This window comes from Wasmannia auropunctata, unplaced genomic scaffold (genome assembly GCF_000956235.1).
Source record: "Wasmannia auropunctata unplaced genomic scaffold, wasmannia.A_1.0 LD336031.1, whole genome shotgun sequence".
Taxonomy (NCBI): Eukaryota; Metazoa; Arthropoda; class Insecta; order Hymenoptera; family Formicidae; genus Wasmannia; species Wasmannia auropunctata.
In genome coordinates, this window is record NW_012026859.1 from 544,941 (window position 1) to 561,106 (window position 16,166).

The 16,166-nt window shown below is 45.6% G+C and overlaps 1 protein-coding gene across 3 annotated transcripts in view; it reads right to left on the bottom strand.

Moving 5' to 3' along the window:
* Positions 1–3,087: 3,087 nt before the first annotated feature.
* LOC105452481 (acid sphingomyelinase-like phosphodiesterase 3a) overlaps positions 3,088–16,166 on the bottom strand; it is a 41,463-nt gene continuing 28,384 nt past the window's right edge. For all 3 annotated transcript variants that reach the window (XM_011693606.1, XM_011693607.1, XM_011693605.1), the window contains 6 exons: positions 15,745–15,941; positions 7,896–8,076; positions 7,331–7,440; positions 6,978–7,153; positions 6,033–6,164; positions 3,088–3,823 (listed from right to left, as the gene is read on the bottom strand). In XM_011693606.1, coding sequence (XP_011691908.1) covers positions 3,700–3,823; positions 6,033–6,164; positions 6,978–7,153; positions 7,331–7,440; positions 7,896–8,076; positions 15,745–15,941 — 920 coding nt within the window. In that variant the 3' untranslated portion in view covers positions 3,088–3,699. The remainder of the gene's footprint in view (positions 3,824–6,032; positions 6,165–6,977; positions 7,154–7,330; positions 7,441–7,895; positions 8,077–15,744; positions 15,942–16,166) is intronic.

The window sequence follows — 16,166 nt, forward strand, 5'->3', positions numbered from 1 at the left end:
TAGCTTCCTAGAGAGAGTAATATACATAGAAGAAATTATTATATTAAATAAAATTACGTATATTTTTATATATTTATGTATATACAACTTGAGAAATATTTAAGAAAACATTTTTTGAACACCGCCGTACATTTCAGCATCGATAGCGCTGGCTGTATATCGTTGTAGCCTCCAGATGTGCGCACGGTAATTTCACCCGTGTGCACGACTCGTGCGCCGGAAAGTGGGCGAAAGATTTATGTCAATACAAACACACATTATAACTGTGTTTGCTAGCTTCGAGGCGCCTCGCGGTACACAGGCCGCGTACGTATGCAAAGCCCACGGCGGGCACCGCATCACGTATGTACGTGACGCGGCGCGCGCGCACGCAATCGTCGTATACGAATGCGCGGTGAGATTCATCCCCGATGTTCACGATATCGCGATTCTCTCCGCAACGATGAGCGATGAATTCGCGGCAGCAATACCCCCCTCCGAGAATACGCGAGACTTACTCCTTCCACGTGCGCGCACATAGGTACCTCTACCTCCCTTTCCCGCGCATACAGGATACCGTTACCGCGGATGCATGATATTCGTAAATGCGTAACGCATGCTCGCGAAGAGGGTGAACGCGCGACCGCACGTGCTTGCACGTTTGTTAACTTACATAATTAACGGCCCCACGCACATACGGTTTGCGCATAGTTCGGGGCGTACTTACCACGGAGGTATAATCGGCCGAGAGGCCGAGAGGGCTGCGGCGCGCCGGCTAGCTAGAATATCCTGAATATCTTCGCCGGTGTGTTCTCTCCTCCGGCAATCCCCTTCTCCCCCCTTCTCTTCTCCACCACGCCGCCGGCGAACGGCTTGTCGCCGAGAAAACCGGACTCTCATTACGCCAACAAAATTCTCACATTTTCCGCTAAATGTTCCCTTCGTGTTAATGAACGACTTATCTTCATATTTGCTGTCACCACGTGCTGCACGAGTCCCGGAGCTCGTTTAGAGAGAAGTTGGGTTAGCCTGCTAACTGTAGCGGCCGCGGAATTAATTGAGACCTCTCCCTCCCTCCCCCCTCCCTCCCCGCTATATCTCGTTATACGAGTAAATTCTGAATTCTGGTAACTGCTCATCGGAGTCTGAAAACGAGCCCGGGACGAGAGAGAGAGAGAGAGAGAGAGAGAGAGAGAGAGAGAGAGAGAGAGTTCGCGGCAGTCGCTGCGTTTCAGCCGTATCCATGAGAAATAATATCTGGGAGCGTAATTGCTTTTTAAAAGCCCGCGCTCGTTCCGCGGGATTCTGTCCTCGTAATTGTTAATGACTTTTTTAATGGCGGAGAATGCTGTTTTCAAATCGACCCGTAAAATCTCTCGCCATCTACGGTAATAATCTTTTAACGCGATCATATTCGCAATGCGGAAATATCCGCGCGGCTTCGTAGGGAAAAACTAATCCGGAGCCTAACGCGGGTTATTGGTACGCAGAAAAATTTTATGTTTCGACGTTTCTCTCCCCCTTTTTTTTAATTATTTTTTTCGTATTGCAAAAAGCAATTCGTCCAGCCAGAAATATCTGTCCCGTTTAATGATTTCTCGAAAACGCTCTCTACAGCAGGATTACGGTGGCCTTGTTATCTAAATACAGCCATCAGCGTTGAAGACTTATACTGTTTTTACTGTATCGCGACTTAGAAACGCGGTCAAGATAAACTTGTATAAATATAAATGGGAAAACTGGGATATTTCTTAAGATAACCGGGAAGAAAATCGGAATGGATCGCGTGATGAATGTGAGGTTAAATAAAGGAACACCCCCGTTTACAAATCCATGAGTCCTTTATTAAGAAATACTGCATCGTTCCGACAATCGCGAAATGGTAGTACGAATATAATCTTTAAGCTATGAGAGCTTCGACGCAGCCTCCTTCTCGAGTCGTCGACTTTGCTCGGAGCGTTTTCCAGGGCGGTGGTTCCGGAGTTTTGACATTGGATTATACGAAGCGGCGTAAAAGTCCCCTCCCCCCCTCCCCTCCGCCTCCCCTCCCGTGTAAAACTTTAATTACATTTGAATATAAGCACGCCGCGGGGACGCTGCGGTGCTTATCCGAGAGAATGCGGTCAAAGGGGACTTCTCTCGACCCTTCCGATCCAGCATTTTTTTACGTAACGTCCCCGCGCGCGCGCGGTGCGGCGGCTAACATTTTACGCGGTGGGTAAGGCCAGTCGTCTCAGCCTCTCCCCCCCTCCCCCCCTGGCCGCGTATCGTTCGCGACCGCAAAACGTTCGGATCGCCGCACCAGGCGGGGACGCTACGTCGATCGGTTGGTTTACGCTCGAGAGCTCGCGAAACTTGCGGACGAAGACGAAAGGAATGGTTTCGACGCGATCCCTATTTTCTTTTCTTTCCTTTCCTTTTTCTCCCTCTTCTTTCTTTGTTGCAACGGCAGCCGCAGCCGCGCCGAAGAAACGCGGCAAATTACTTCCACGTGACTAAACTTGCGACTTAAGACGGTAAATATTTGGATAATTGTTCAGATATCGTAAGGAAGACTGCATCTCGGACTGGTTACATTGACATGTTGCTCATAATTCTTGACGTTGAGGACAATGTATTAATAATTCGTACATCTGTTTCATAATATAAGAAGGATAAGAAAAAGTAGGAAAAATCTTAATAATTAAACTAACAATCAGTTTACCAGGAAATTGAAAACTAATCTTTCTCGAGATAACTTCTTGAGATTTATATCCAATCCAGTGACGGTATATATTCAGTTGGTAATTGATTTGTAAAGAAGAATTATTTGCAAGTTTGCCGACTTGGCCAAGTAAATCCAATCTTCCCCTTATCATTCGGACATTTCGGATAAATACGAATACGAGATTTCTGATTCGTTTGTATATTAAAAGAAACGTCCGATTGTAGAATTTTATATTGTCCGTTCAAATAATCATATACTAAGAATTCATCAAATAATTTTTTTCAATTGCTCTAAACTTTTGATTTATTTTAATAGATTCTTATAGACAAATTGGATATATTATACATTTACTTGAAAAAGATTGAGAAAAGAGAGAGAGAGAGGGAGAGGGAGAGAGGGAAGAGTCACGAATTGTTATTTATTGTGTTCAAATTCAAATATAATAATTTGAATTATCTCAGTACACGAATTATCCAAATTACTCAAATTATCCAACTTATCCGAATTGTCCAAATTACTGGAATTATTCGAATAATCGTATTACCCGAATTATTCGGATATCTCTCAATTTCAAAGCTGAATTGCGGCGGCGTCCGAGCATTCTGGGATAGCTGTTGAATATATCCCGTCCGGAATTCGGATTTTACAGCCTCACTTGAAAACGCGTACGGGCGAACACACGCAAACACACCAAACACGACGGAACGAGAGCGCGCGCCTGAACAATTTCGGTGGCGCGACAAGGAGAAGACGGAGACACGACAGAGACATAGACAAAGTAGATGACACACCGGGCGGCGTGTAACGCCGTAATCGCTAGACGCGTAGCTCGCCTTAACTCGTGGACCGCTCCTCGTAGACCGATCCGACGATCCTCGTGGGCCGATCACGATGGCGCGTCTCGATTGACGGGGGTTATTCCGCCGGAGGGAAGACGCGGACCGTCGTCGTGAAGGGCCGACGCGGGGCCGTGCGCGGCCCGCGTTGACGGGAGTCCTCTCGTCACGTTCATCCTACCGGTCGTTCAGAACCTCGGCGCAAATCAGCAGCAGGACCAGCAGATGCAACGCGAAGTAGAGACGTACGGTGGAGTGTCCCGCGGACGCCAGGGCGTAGGCGTAGGACGAATAACACTCCCTGCGAGCGTAACATATATATATATATATACACATGCGCACATACAGGACCATCTTTCGTGATGAACAATGTAAAAAATTGCGACAATTTGTCGAGGTTATTTTGAGTAAAAAAAGACAGCCGCTTTAGGTCGGATTGTTGGAAATTTTTTACAATTAGTATGTATAAAAACATGAAATACCACGCATTCTTTTCATAAACTGTCATTCGAGCCGCTGCCCTTTGTTACAGTCTACGCTAAATTAAAATAGCGGTTGCGATAAAAGAATATGAAAAATAACATTAACATGGACGACGTTAGTTTTCTTATTCTTTTGTCGGACTTTTTTTCCAATAAATTTTTTCTGTTCTTTTGAAGGCACTCACTCGCGCGGCCTGCAGTAATCGATGGAGTTCAAAGTTTCGTTTCTCTATCGAATTTTGCGAGGATCAAGCGGAGTTTCGCGACCTAGCTCCGAAAATTCCGGAACAAACTGCAGGCAGCAGCGGACTCGGGGAAACATATACATTAAGCACTCGGCATTTGCATTTCTGTTATCCTCTCGCGCGATACGTCAAATCGAGGACTCGTGGAAAAAAAATATTAGAAGACATTCCTTATTCCATCAATAATATATTTCCCCGTCGCCGTTTTGCCCGATGTATAATGCATGTTTCTCCGCTTCCGGGATGTACGTTAAAGGAGATTCGCGCGCGAAGTTTCTTTAAGAATCTGTCTGCCGCGTATGTTCCTATTATTTTTGCAGGAGAGCAAAAGTCAGTCGTCGTGAGGTGTTACAACATTACTGGCTAATACGAAATTGCTCCCAACTTCGAAACATTACCGCCAAGCTAAAGCCACCTCGCCGTGAATTCTCTGAAATCTTCGGATTCTTTGAGACTCTACTCCTTCCGAGACTTTGCGAGATTACATGACGCTTTCAAACTACGGGGGAGCTTTCACGGTGCTTAATTTACGAAAACGTCTCGCGCCGCGCTTTGCGAATATTGAAAAGTGCAGTAATCCCTCTCTATCCGTCTTTCCATTTATCCGTCTTCGCGCCGACATTTATCTAGCCCGTTATGTGTATTACTGACTCTTGTCCCACTTTGAAATTTCGAACGGTCGAGACAACTCTTTCGGAGGGGAAGGTCGAACCTTTGTCTCCTCCGTTGCTTTAATATGTCAGGCTTTCAACATGCTTTCGGATAATTTAAAAGCGTATCGATTGTAATATCTATATAAAGAAAGTTCATATAATTTGACCTAATATGTATGTACACATTTGGTGCCAAGGACTTTTTAAATACTCAAATAAACGACAAATTGTCAACTTACAGCCATCGTAAATTTTCCCTTCATGGTTTTTTTTTAAATTTTGTTAAAAAGGATTTATTAAAAAAAAAGTAAAATTTAAACCACGTAAATATTGCATAATTCGAAGCGAAGAGCCTTTTAATGCCGAAATTTTTCTAAACTTTCTTCGCAATTGTCTCTCGTAATAATATCGTCGCATTTAGATCAGGCACAATTCGCGCGATATGTTTTGCTACAGAGCTACTCTGATCTAATCGGTATTCACTTCACGTATACGTAACCAATTAACGACGAACATCGAGAGCCTACTATACTCTCAATGGAGTTCCAAGTTTCACGAGGCGTCATCTGGATGATTGTACGCCTGGCCGCGTTTTCGAAATGGCAGAAAGCGATCGAATTAAATTTTCCCACGTGAAAATTTACGATAATTTGTTATCAAAATATTGAATTTAATTAGCTGTTAAAATTAACCGCGAGATACGACGTATATTAAATAAGAAGTGCTTAAGATTTGTCCGCTTGAAAATGAAACGCGCGCGTTTTCGTCAAAACAAAAATTAATAAAACTCAATTTTGGCGAGAGAAATTTAATATTTTCCTCTGGAAATAAGCTTATCGAGAGATATCGCGAATATATTTTCGTGATAATGCAATTTTCTCGGCACACCCATACTGCACGATCTCAGAGATTTGAGATTTTAAAATTTTTATAATATAACAAAACAGCGGAGAGACTAGAGATCTGACAGGCAGGCAAAACAAATTTTCGCTATTGGAAGAAGAATATAAGTTCGTGTCAGAAGAACGTAAATAATATATTCCGGAAATAACAAGCTTATCAACGATTCCGTGAAATTTGCGAAACACCTGGTCATTTTCGCGAGTCGCTTTACTTAAAGCGCGGCGTACCTGTAGGACTCGGGATTTAGCCTCGTCACAGTACAGTAATGATGCAGCGCACAGACTCCGTTGAGAGGACCGCCGCAGCCCCAGATTTGCTCCACCTCGCGCGGCAGCGAGACCGTGTTGGCCGCGTAATACCTGCGGGACATAGAGAGAACCCACACACCCACACACATACATACATGTATACACACACATACACACGCGCGCGCACGCACGAGACCGCGAGGAGCGCGCGCGGGAGAGAGGAGGGGGGGGAGGTATGCGAGGATAGGATAATATACACAGACCGAGACCGAGCTTGTGCATTAGGAGAAACGCGGGAGTGGTCCGGGTATCAGGGGCTGTTATTAGCATCGTAATGGCGCGCGCGCGCGTGTGTCTCTCGAAAAGGTGGGTAGACAGTTATCACAATGTCGCGGGCCAGGGTCAGGTATTACCGTGTGAGATATAATTGCCGGCTCATGGAGAAACGCGGGGAATTATTAATCCTCGACCGCGGACACATATCGATATCTCACGCGACCGTCGACGCTTTAGCCGCGTCCCGCGCGGCGCCGCGCCGCGCCATTGCGTCGGCATTAAACATCCATTGGGATATTTCGACTGGCGTTTATGCGAAACGTAAGGATAATAAACGACGTACGTATAACGAACACAAACGTGATCCCTGGGATCGATTCCAGTTTCGCCAGGGATCGCGATAATAAGCGCCGCGATACGAACGGGCGGGAAGGGGGGGAATATTTTTAGACGATCGCTATTTGTTTTACGTTCGCATTATTATATCCCGTTGATTTACCCGAGGGAGAAAAATGTGCGTCGACACGAGACGCCCGGTTCAAGACGTAATCGAGGCCGATGATTAGCCGGGGGTACGCTATTATGGTTTTAGGGCTAAATTACGCAGCAAGGGGCGGATCGATCGATCCATTTCATCGCCATACATACCTGACGAAGGCGTAATCGTTCGACTGCGTAAACCGGTCCGCCAGATCGTGAAGAGTGATCGGCGTTATCTCCTGCAGCTCGTAATAGTCGAGCAGCGAGTACTCGGTTATCCAGTTCGCTTTGCCGTTCGCATTTGCTTGGGGCAGATCAAGATAGTACTGCGTGTAATCCAGAATCTGCGCAGCGTGCAACACGTACAGACACACACATATACATATATAAACACGGGTCCTACATTTCTGCGTCCCTTTTGAAATCGGTACGTCGCGCAAATAGAGCGTTCCCGTTTACGGGGTACGCCACGATTATTATCGAGGATGTATATACGCGCCCGCCCGCCCCTACCTACGTACCTCTCCGGTGTTAGTTTCGAACTTGTAGAGTCGCAAGCCCGGGTTGTTGGGCCCCCCGACGGTGTTCGGCGTAACGCTGGGAGCCATCATTATCCAGGATACGGGCAGACCTGTATCAATACGAGTATCGTTTCACTGAATAATTAATCGCGCGCTGCAAGTATATTAATATAAAATTAAGGTCGAGGCTGCTTTATCAGCTGCGGCAGCTGATAAAGCTATAACGTTACGCTCATGTCTCATCTAGACCAGCGGGAGCGGGAGGGGGTGAAGGAACGACAAGACACTGATAAATAATTTGTGTCTGGAACTGATCCATCTCTATTTTCCGCATGACTGTCAAAAGGACAGTTCAACAAATATATCTTTGAAAGGTATCGAGGACCAAAGTCACTTCATCCTGAATTGACGTGTACAAGACAAGAGAGAGTAAGTTAGTCATACGCGAAATTTATATCGTGTAAAGAAGTTGAGAGAAATACGAAAAAATATTATCCAGCTGATGCAGACACATATGCAGAAACTCGACTGTTCGTCGTTTTGTAAATAAGTCCCGTGAGCGTACCTGTGTCGCTGTATATCACGCGGAATGTATCCGAATGCCAGTGGCCAAAGAACTGTCCCCGGATGATGTCCGAGTAGAGTCGCACCACCTGCAGATACTTCGTGTTGTGCCTCTCGTTGAGCGCCGCGGCCCCGCTTTCGTGGTCGTCCACCCCCGGTGGTGTGTGGCCGACTATGTACACCTGACCGTTACAGGGGGAGGGAGTAGAATAGGAATGATCATCGGACATCGATATTTCGGGGGGAATCTCCATAGCTAGGTCGGCTCGACATTTCGTTGTTATCTGTGTTTCTACCTTAATATCTATTCATGAAAACTCGATGTTCTTTCCGATACTAGCCGATGTTTTCCCGCGTAGATTGACCTCTGACGAGCCGCGTTATTCGACATGAGGACACTTTCTAGTGCATTGCACACTTTTACGTCACAAAATAAGGTCTTTCTCTTAGAAAATTTGAATTTAATTTTCACATGTGTATGAAATATTTTATCGTGACGTAATGAGATATCGAGATGTGACAAATAAATTATAATCCTTTTAATAGCAGACTTTTTTTGTAGCAGATTTTTGTAGCCAATTAACTCATAAACAATATTTTCTATATCCATTATTAATGTGTTTATTATCATTAGCAATGACAATGAATAAACACATTAATAATAATAACAATGATTCCATATATTTATACGATTGTAAAAATATCGACTGTATATTTATACCTGTAAATGCTATTTCAAGAGTTTGTATTCGATATTTCTAAATTTACTTTTGGAGCATTGCCTCGCGTGCTAAGAAGAGTAACAAATAATTGCAAATTCATTGACTAAAAGTAGAAACATCTTCTTTTAATCAATTTTTGATACTTAAAAATAGTTATTTTAGATTTGAGTGGATGTTTACTTTTACAGTCGAAAAGTGCAAAATGATATGTGAACAATACACGTGGCAGCGATGAAATATATTATAAATAATCATTAAAGTTAACCTACAAATTTATGATTGAAATTTGCATTCAGTAAAATATATGTCTCACATAGCTGCAATAGAAATGAAAAACAAATATTTGCAACTCCTAGAGTTTTGTAACCGAAATAAGGATACTTGTTTTCTGTTGTATCGTGCCGCGAACTCTACAAAGTTTATTTTTATCCACGGAGAAACCATACGTATAGCATGTGCTTATACACACGGGTACTTTGATATAAATAAACTCGGAAATATACCGTAACTTTGTTAAAGTAAACTCCTGCCACACGATGTCGGCGGGAAACTTTATAATAACGATATCGCAAATTTACGATAGAATAATTTATTGACTGCGAGGAAATAAAAAACAAACACCGCCGAGAATCGCCGTCGACGCCCGGATGCTCGAATATCGACGACTCCCGTCCGCGGACGCCGAAGAGAGCGGAGGCATTCTCATTCAACAGAGATATCCTTAGTTACGTCGCGTGACTGCGTCCCGGTTAAACAGACGCTCCAGGGTGAATCACGTACGTGGCTACGCAATGTGTCTCTCGGGGACGCAGGAAGTCTCGTTAGCATCGACAAACCGGCCAGTCAGTCGCTCGCGGATGGCAGCGCCAGTGCACACAGCACCCCCACACGCACGTACACACACACACACACGCGCGCGCATATACACGTGCCCGTTCGATCGTAGTGCCTGTCGCCGACGACGGAGGAGGATTGGAGATACGAAGGACTTGATATCTAATCGGACACGTACGCGAAATTAGTCCCACCGGTTTCGAAACGCAAATTGACGCAGAAGTTGGCGCCGAGTGTTGGGACCTCTGATTGAAAAAGCAGTCGCCCCGTGTGGTCGCCGAGGAGATATCCTCGAAAAATAAATCGGAAAACTTATTAAAGCTATTAAATATAACGACGGCTATTTTCTTAATTAATCGAAGTCCACCTTGACCGCCACCAGTTACCTTGAAACTGTCACTTTATTTTTGACTTTGTTTGAAACCTTTATCTTATCTCGAATTTTTTATGTCATAATGACTTCTACTAAATATATTATGTATATACTTCTTAACTATTCAACAGATTCGTATATGTGTGACTGACAGCATTTTATACGAACAATGAAATTATTCTCAACAATAACAATTATTGATGGCGTTAATAATAGGAAATAATAATAGGAATCATTGATATTGATGACAACTGACGTGTATTTATGACGAATCAGAGTGCGTCGATAACGTTCGGAACGAGCATGGTGATATCCCCGGATTATTCCAAAAATATTGGATGGATAAAGCAAAACTCGTTAAGTGGATAACGGCGGAAGAGAGATATACATTTTTCATTCGCAGGACGCACAGGATCCTTTCCCGTCGAATCGCGCCGTGAGGAAGGGAGGAGGAGAGGGAAGGGAAAAGGCGCTGCCTCCTTTGAGGGGTAAATGGTAGCGGACACGATTGAACCAGAGTGACGCGTTTGGAATTATGTGGCGAACCGTTGCGCCGTCGGTCGGCGCGCGTTGCGGTCCGCGGAATAAACGCAAAAATGCTCGTTCGTCCGCGACGCGCGACGAAGGGGCGAGCAGGGGGGGAGGGCGGAGGGGAGCGGTGCAAAAAAGCGCGCTCTCCGCAAACAACCGAATCGCCCGGTACCGCGGAGATTGAAAAATATCGCGTGAAAAGCGCACAGACGTCGATTTTAAATTGCTGCCGAAGGGCCTTTTGCCGAAGGTGCAGGAATCACGGGCGCCATTCAAGGGAGGCACGAACGAATTGGACCCGGGCTACAATGGATCGCTGATTGGTCAGTTTTGCCGCTGACGCTCTTAAACGACTCGTAATTTGTAATCGCATTATCCGTCCGACGTCGGCAACGATCGATCGATCCATTTCCTCCGCTCTTTCCACCCCCCCCCCTTCCGCCCCCTTCGTGACCAGCCCTCCTCGGATATGCCCGTCCGTTTACCGTTTGCCGCGACATCGCCCCGTCGTCGTCTCTCTCTCTCTATGGGAATGCCGGGGGATCGAGAAGCCCACTCGGACCGTTTGCGAAACGGCACCGGCACCGGGATTATATCTGTCCACGGAAAATCGGATTTCTATCTCGGGAACCTGGGCAGCCCTGCCCCTCGCCCCGCGTCCCCCGTTCTCTCTCGTCCATGTCTCCGCGCGCTCTTTTTATCCGGGCGCACATAAGGGCGTACAAGATTTTCCGAGAATTCTTCTCCGGAAATCCCCGGGGAACGCGTCCGCGGTGTGCGATCGAGCGGGCATCGGAGGAGCGGGATAGAGAGAGCGGCGGATGAGTGGACGACGGGGAGGATCGAAGAAAATTATTGCTGGTTATCAGAGTCGCGACCAACGAGCCGTGCTCGCTACATTTTCCGATTGTTATTACCCTACTGGTCATTTCATCGCTTTGAAGAGGACGGCTATTTTGCTTCTACGCTCGTTGATCCGCATTAAGAGCTTTCCGAGAAGAAAGGAGAAGCGAGAGAGAGAGAGAGAGAGAGAGAGAGAGAGAGAGAGTGAGAAGGCGAGGGAGAGGCAGAGAGAATGAGAAAAGCTTTAAGAGTATCCCAAGAGCTTGTGGATTATCGTGCATGGCTATCGGATAAAGAATACGGTTAGTTTATCGAAACCAATCCGTGTCGCATGATACGTTATTACTCAATTGCAAATGTTTTCTCTTTTCTAATATCAACCTTATTTTTGCTGACAAATTTTTCGAAAATATTCAGAATTTCCCAGAAAATTTCCCGGAACTTGTCAATCGACCGGAGATTGACGAGTCCTCGCGCAGGCGATAAAATAAAAAAAAAAACGCAACTCGGGAGCGCGCTGATACGCGAATACGCGGGAATAACAACAATTAAAAACCGCGTTTCTTTTTTTTTTGTTACGCAAATATAATACGAGACCATCCAGATATACACATAACCGCGTTCGGCTTGAAATATACAATGGGGTTCAGCCTGCCATAGTAAATCCCACGAATAATTTCTGACTTTCGGCCATATGGAATCAAAAATTTACGCGGAGTTTTATTGCGCACGTAGTCGAAGGTACATACACTGAAAAATAATGTCACTCTTCATACGCGAGCCAGCCGGTGGCGTTATGCATCGCGGGGTAACAGGGTTGCCTTTTCGAACGTGCACGTAGGTGAATGCGCCGATAGTGACGTGGATGAACGCGACGGCGCGGCCCAGCTCTCTCTCTCTCTCTCTCTCTCTCTCTCTCTCTCTCTCTCTCTCTCTCTCTTGGTTGCGCTCGCCGGTTAATACGATCGGGATCAATGGCGGTGGCGTGCAACGGTTTACGTATACGGCCGGGGGTCTCCTCTCGCGGGCCCATGTATGGAATACCAAGTCCCTCCATAATTTATCGTCGGTCGTGCCATCTCGGTCGCGTGAAGGATCTCCCTCGCGTATGTCGAACTCGTTCTACTACACGCCCCGCGGCGTAATCGATAACCGATAACCCCGGGAACCGCGATATTCGATAGGTCCCGGCTCGGAAGATTTCCGCTCGCTCGCTCGCTCGCTCGCTTGCGCGATACCGGAGCCATCGCGGTCCGTAGCTTTCGCGGAGCCGGGGCGCGCCGAATTAATTGCCTCGCTGATCGAAGAGGATAAATTTGCGATCGGTCCCCTTTCTCCCCCCCCCCTCTCTCTCTTTCTCCCTCCCTCCTCCTCCCTCTCCTTCATCTCGTCGGATCTCGCAACGATCTCCGATACCCCGGGCGTAATGGGCATTACCTACGATTTGTCATCGCACTTTATGACGCGGATCGTATGAGAGAGGGTGAGGGAGAAAGGGAGAGAGCGCGATACGTCGAAAGCGGAAATCCCAGAGAAATTGTATTCGTCGGGGGTAGAGGAGATCCCTCTCTCTTCGCGCGATTTGCATTCGAATCTTCGATGGAAATTATACAATTTGCCTCGTCTTCCTGCAAGGATATCCGGTTAGCTACCATTATAAATTTCCACACGGGAGTCTTCTAAAGCTGGATTCATTGGCGCGCGCCAGTGGGAGAGGCTGATAAGCCGGCGAATAATGAACCGAAACGTGATCAAGAGAATCGAAAATCGCGATGTGTCAGCTGTCAGTCCGGCGAACGTGTCTAGTCGCGCGCGGTATAATTTATAAAGCGCGCGAACGGCGCGGCGCGAGGAATGAAAATGATGACGACAAAACACGAGCTCGCCCTGATAAATCATACATCCCATTGAAACCCGATCAGCGGGATTTTATTCGCCGTCTCTCTCTTTCTCTCTCTCTCTCTCTCTCTCTCTCTCTCTCGTGCCCCTCTCTCTAACAGGAATTTATTTCATTAAAATTTATCTTCTTGACGATCACATCTGCGTCGCGTTGGCGCTTTAATACGACAGGCGGACGGAGCGCGCGCGCGAAAATACGTTCGTATAACCGCCGCGCGATCTTTTTCATTGCTCGCGCAATTGTCGACGCATATCGTATATCTTATTCTCAAAAGGAAAATAAAAAAAAAGAAAAAACTGGAGAAACACATCTCGTCGCGCGGCAAAGTGAGATGAGGGCAATACCGTCACCTTAAATTTTCCCCCGCAGATGCCATGCACGCGCCAGTTCCCCGGCTTTTCCACGGCTTTTTTGCGCGGAAACAATAAACTGCGAAACTGAGTAATACCTTTACATGGGTGCTACCCTTCAATTACTCAACTTGTCGTGTGACACGCGAGATACGCGCGCGCGGCGGAATGTTTTATACACGTGCATATTTACCTGGTGAAACACTTGCCATAATTCCACTATGTCTGGCGAGCTTGACGGCACGGGGTAATCGCGAGAATTGTCTGTGTGATGTAGCGCGAAATATTGTTATGGCTGTAGGTGCAAAACTGTTGTCATACCTGGGACATCGGTTAAGTCAATCTGTCAATTTATCAATCAAAGCGCACGTCAGAGGGATTAAGTGTGGCGCGAGGAAAAAAAAAGAACACGTTCGGGCTTTATACATATATATATTTTTTTAAATTACGGTGTAACGTTATTGGACAGCGGAGTATTTGCGCGAAAAATAAGATATTGAATGACGCGCGACATTGCGCGCGAGTGAGATTCGCGACTTCTGATATTAATCTCCCGGGGAAAAGTTCCGCGAAACGTGCGCTTTTTCCAATAAGCGCGTTTCGTGCGAGCGGCTCGACAAGGTCCGTTTTTAGATCGAATGGAAGTTCGTATCGAATATTCGTATATGCCGGGCGAAGTTCCGTGTAAAACAAGCCCGCCGCCGCGGCGCTGATTAAAAATCTATTTGGTAATTTATCGAACGCGCAAAGAACAACTACACCTCACCACGGGGAGGGGTTTTTTTCTCTGGTATTGTTTGCACCGGTTGTTTGATGCGAGTTTTCTTCGTGATGAGCAAATAATATTAACGTATGCATATCGAGAAAAAAAATATCTCAACTCCATTAGCATATATTTAACTTTAACGGTGTTTTTCTTTTTTTTGCGTTTAACTCGTTTAATCGTGGTATTTTGCGTGTAAGATGAATTTAATCAACGCTAACAAAAGTCAATCGTTTAAAAAGAATTTATAAATGTACACAGAAAAATAGCGTTAACACAAAAAAATTGTATGCGATTTTTGCAAACATTTGACGTGCGACATTTGGGAAGAAATACAAACTGGGCTTTGTGTTCATTTGTACATCATGATTAAAAAATCTAAAATTCTATTTTTATTGATTAATTCAATATTGTAAAAGCTGTTATTTATTTTTTAATATTATATTTAAATCCTTTCGAATACGTGTTAAACATTTACAAAAGCCAAACTGCCAAACGTAATTCTGACAATTCGTGACGCACGAGGTTTATGTAGAAGTGTCTGAATACACGTGCGTTCCAAAATGTGTAATTTTACATGTTAAGCCGTATCCGGCCGCACCGAGCGTATTTTCCACGATTAAAATGTTCATTTATTTAATCAATTTTCGCGTAAAAACTCCACAGGTTTATCGACGATCGGCTTCATTAGAAAGAGGCTTAATTTACTTACGCGCGTCATAATCGACGACTCACCGAGAGAGGCCCGGCGCTGCGACGCGCGTCGTTCATTTCCATCGATCCGAGAAAATTGATGGCACGTAAAAATTCTTTCGCCCTATATTATCTTTTTACATCGCAATCTGCGCGGGACAGGCACACGCACACGCACGCGCATATATAATACGTACCACCGCCCGAGGTTCAGCGGGCACAAAAAATTTCAACGCGTCCTTTATACCTAGCCGAGAGAGTCCGATATTCGTTTCGAAATCGAGTTACATACGAAGATAGTCTCATAGAATATTTCCGCTTAATTTAGTTCCACGTATGGCCCGAAGAGTTCAACCGGCGCGGCGTGCCGAAAATCGATATCGCTCTGGCAAAATAACGCGACACTTACATTAAAAGATGAAAATTCCATTATCCCGACAGACTGTCCAAATAGGAATCGATCCGGGTTGAATTAGCACCGTATCCTCGATTTTGCACTCTCTCGCATCCTCATATCGACTTTAGGAATCCTGTCCGCCATCTAACTCTCCAGCGAACCCACCAGGTCGAGCTGCTTTTATCATTTTCGCGGTACTTCCTTACTCGACAAAAATCCATAAAATCGTTTACCGATACGGCGATGCTGGGAATTATTTATTATCCGTCATGTGTACATATATATATATATATATATATATATATATATATATATATATGTATCGGCGACGAAAGAGAGCGCGCGATACAACAGAAAGAAAGTAATGCGCGTCCGACGCGCAGTATAATGGCTCCGCTCGCGGAAGACCCAATAATATCGTATATCGCGGAGTAACAACCTTACCGTCTCCTTCTTCTTCCGCGCATTCTCGAGGACCGACTGGAACCAGAACCATTGGCCGAAGGGATCCTGCGTGTTATCGACCGTGCTGCTTCCGGCGCGATGCAGCATACGGCTGTCGACCGGGTTCAGCCACAAATTCGTATTAAGGAAGACGATCCGATATTTTTTCGAGCGCTGCTCGATCGTATAGTATCCGGCTGCAACAAATTTTGAATAGTGCCGTGGCGGTAAAGCCGGGGCGAATTTATGCCCGCCAATAAGCTTACTTTGTGCCGTAACATTTTCAGAGGGAGAAGAGCATCCATAAATGTTGCATCGACCCGTTGCGCGCGTTTCGAATCAAAGAGCGGGCGCGAACCCCGTTCGCCAATCATTTATGCATCTCCCGGGACCGTAAGAAGCCTCTTTTTGAATTTTAATGC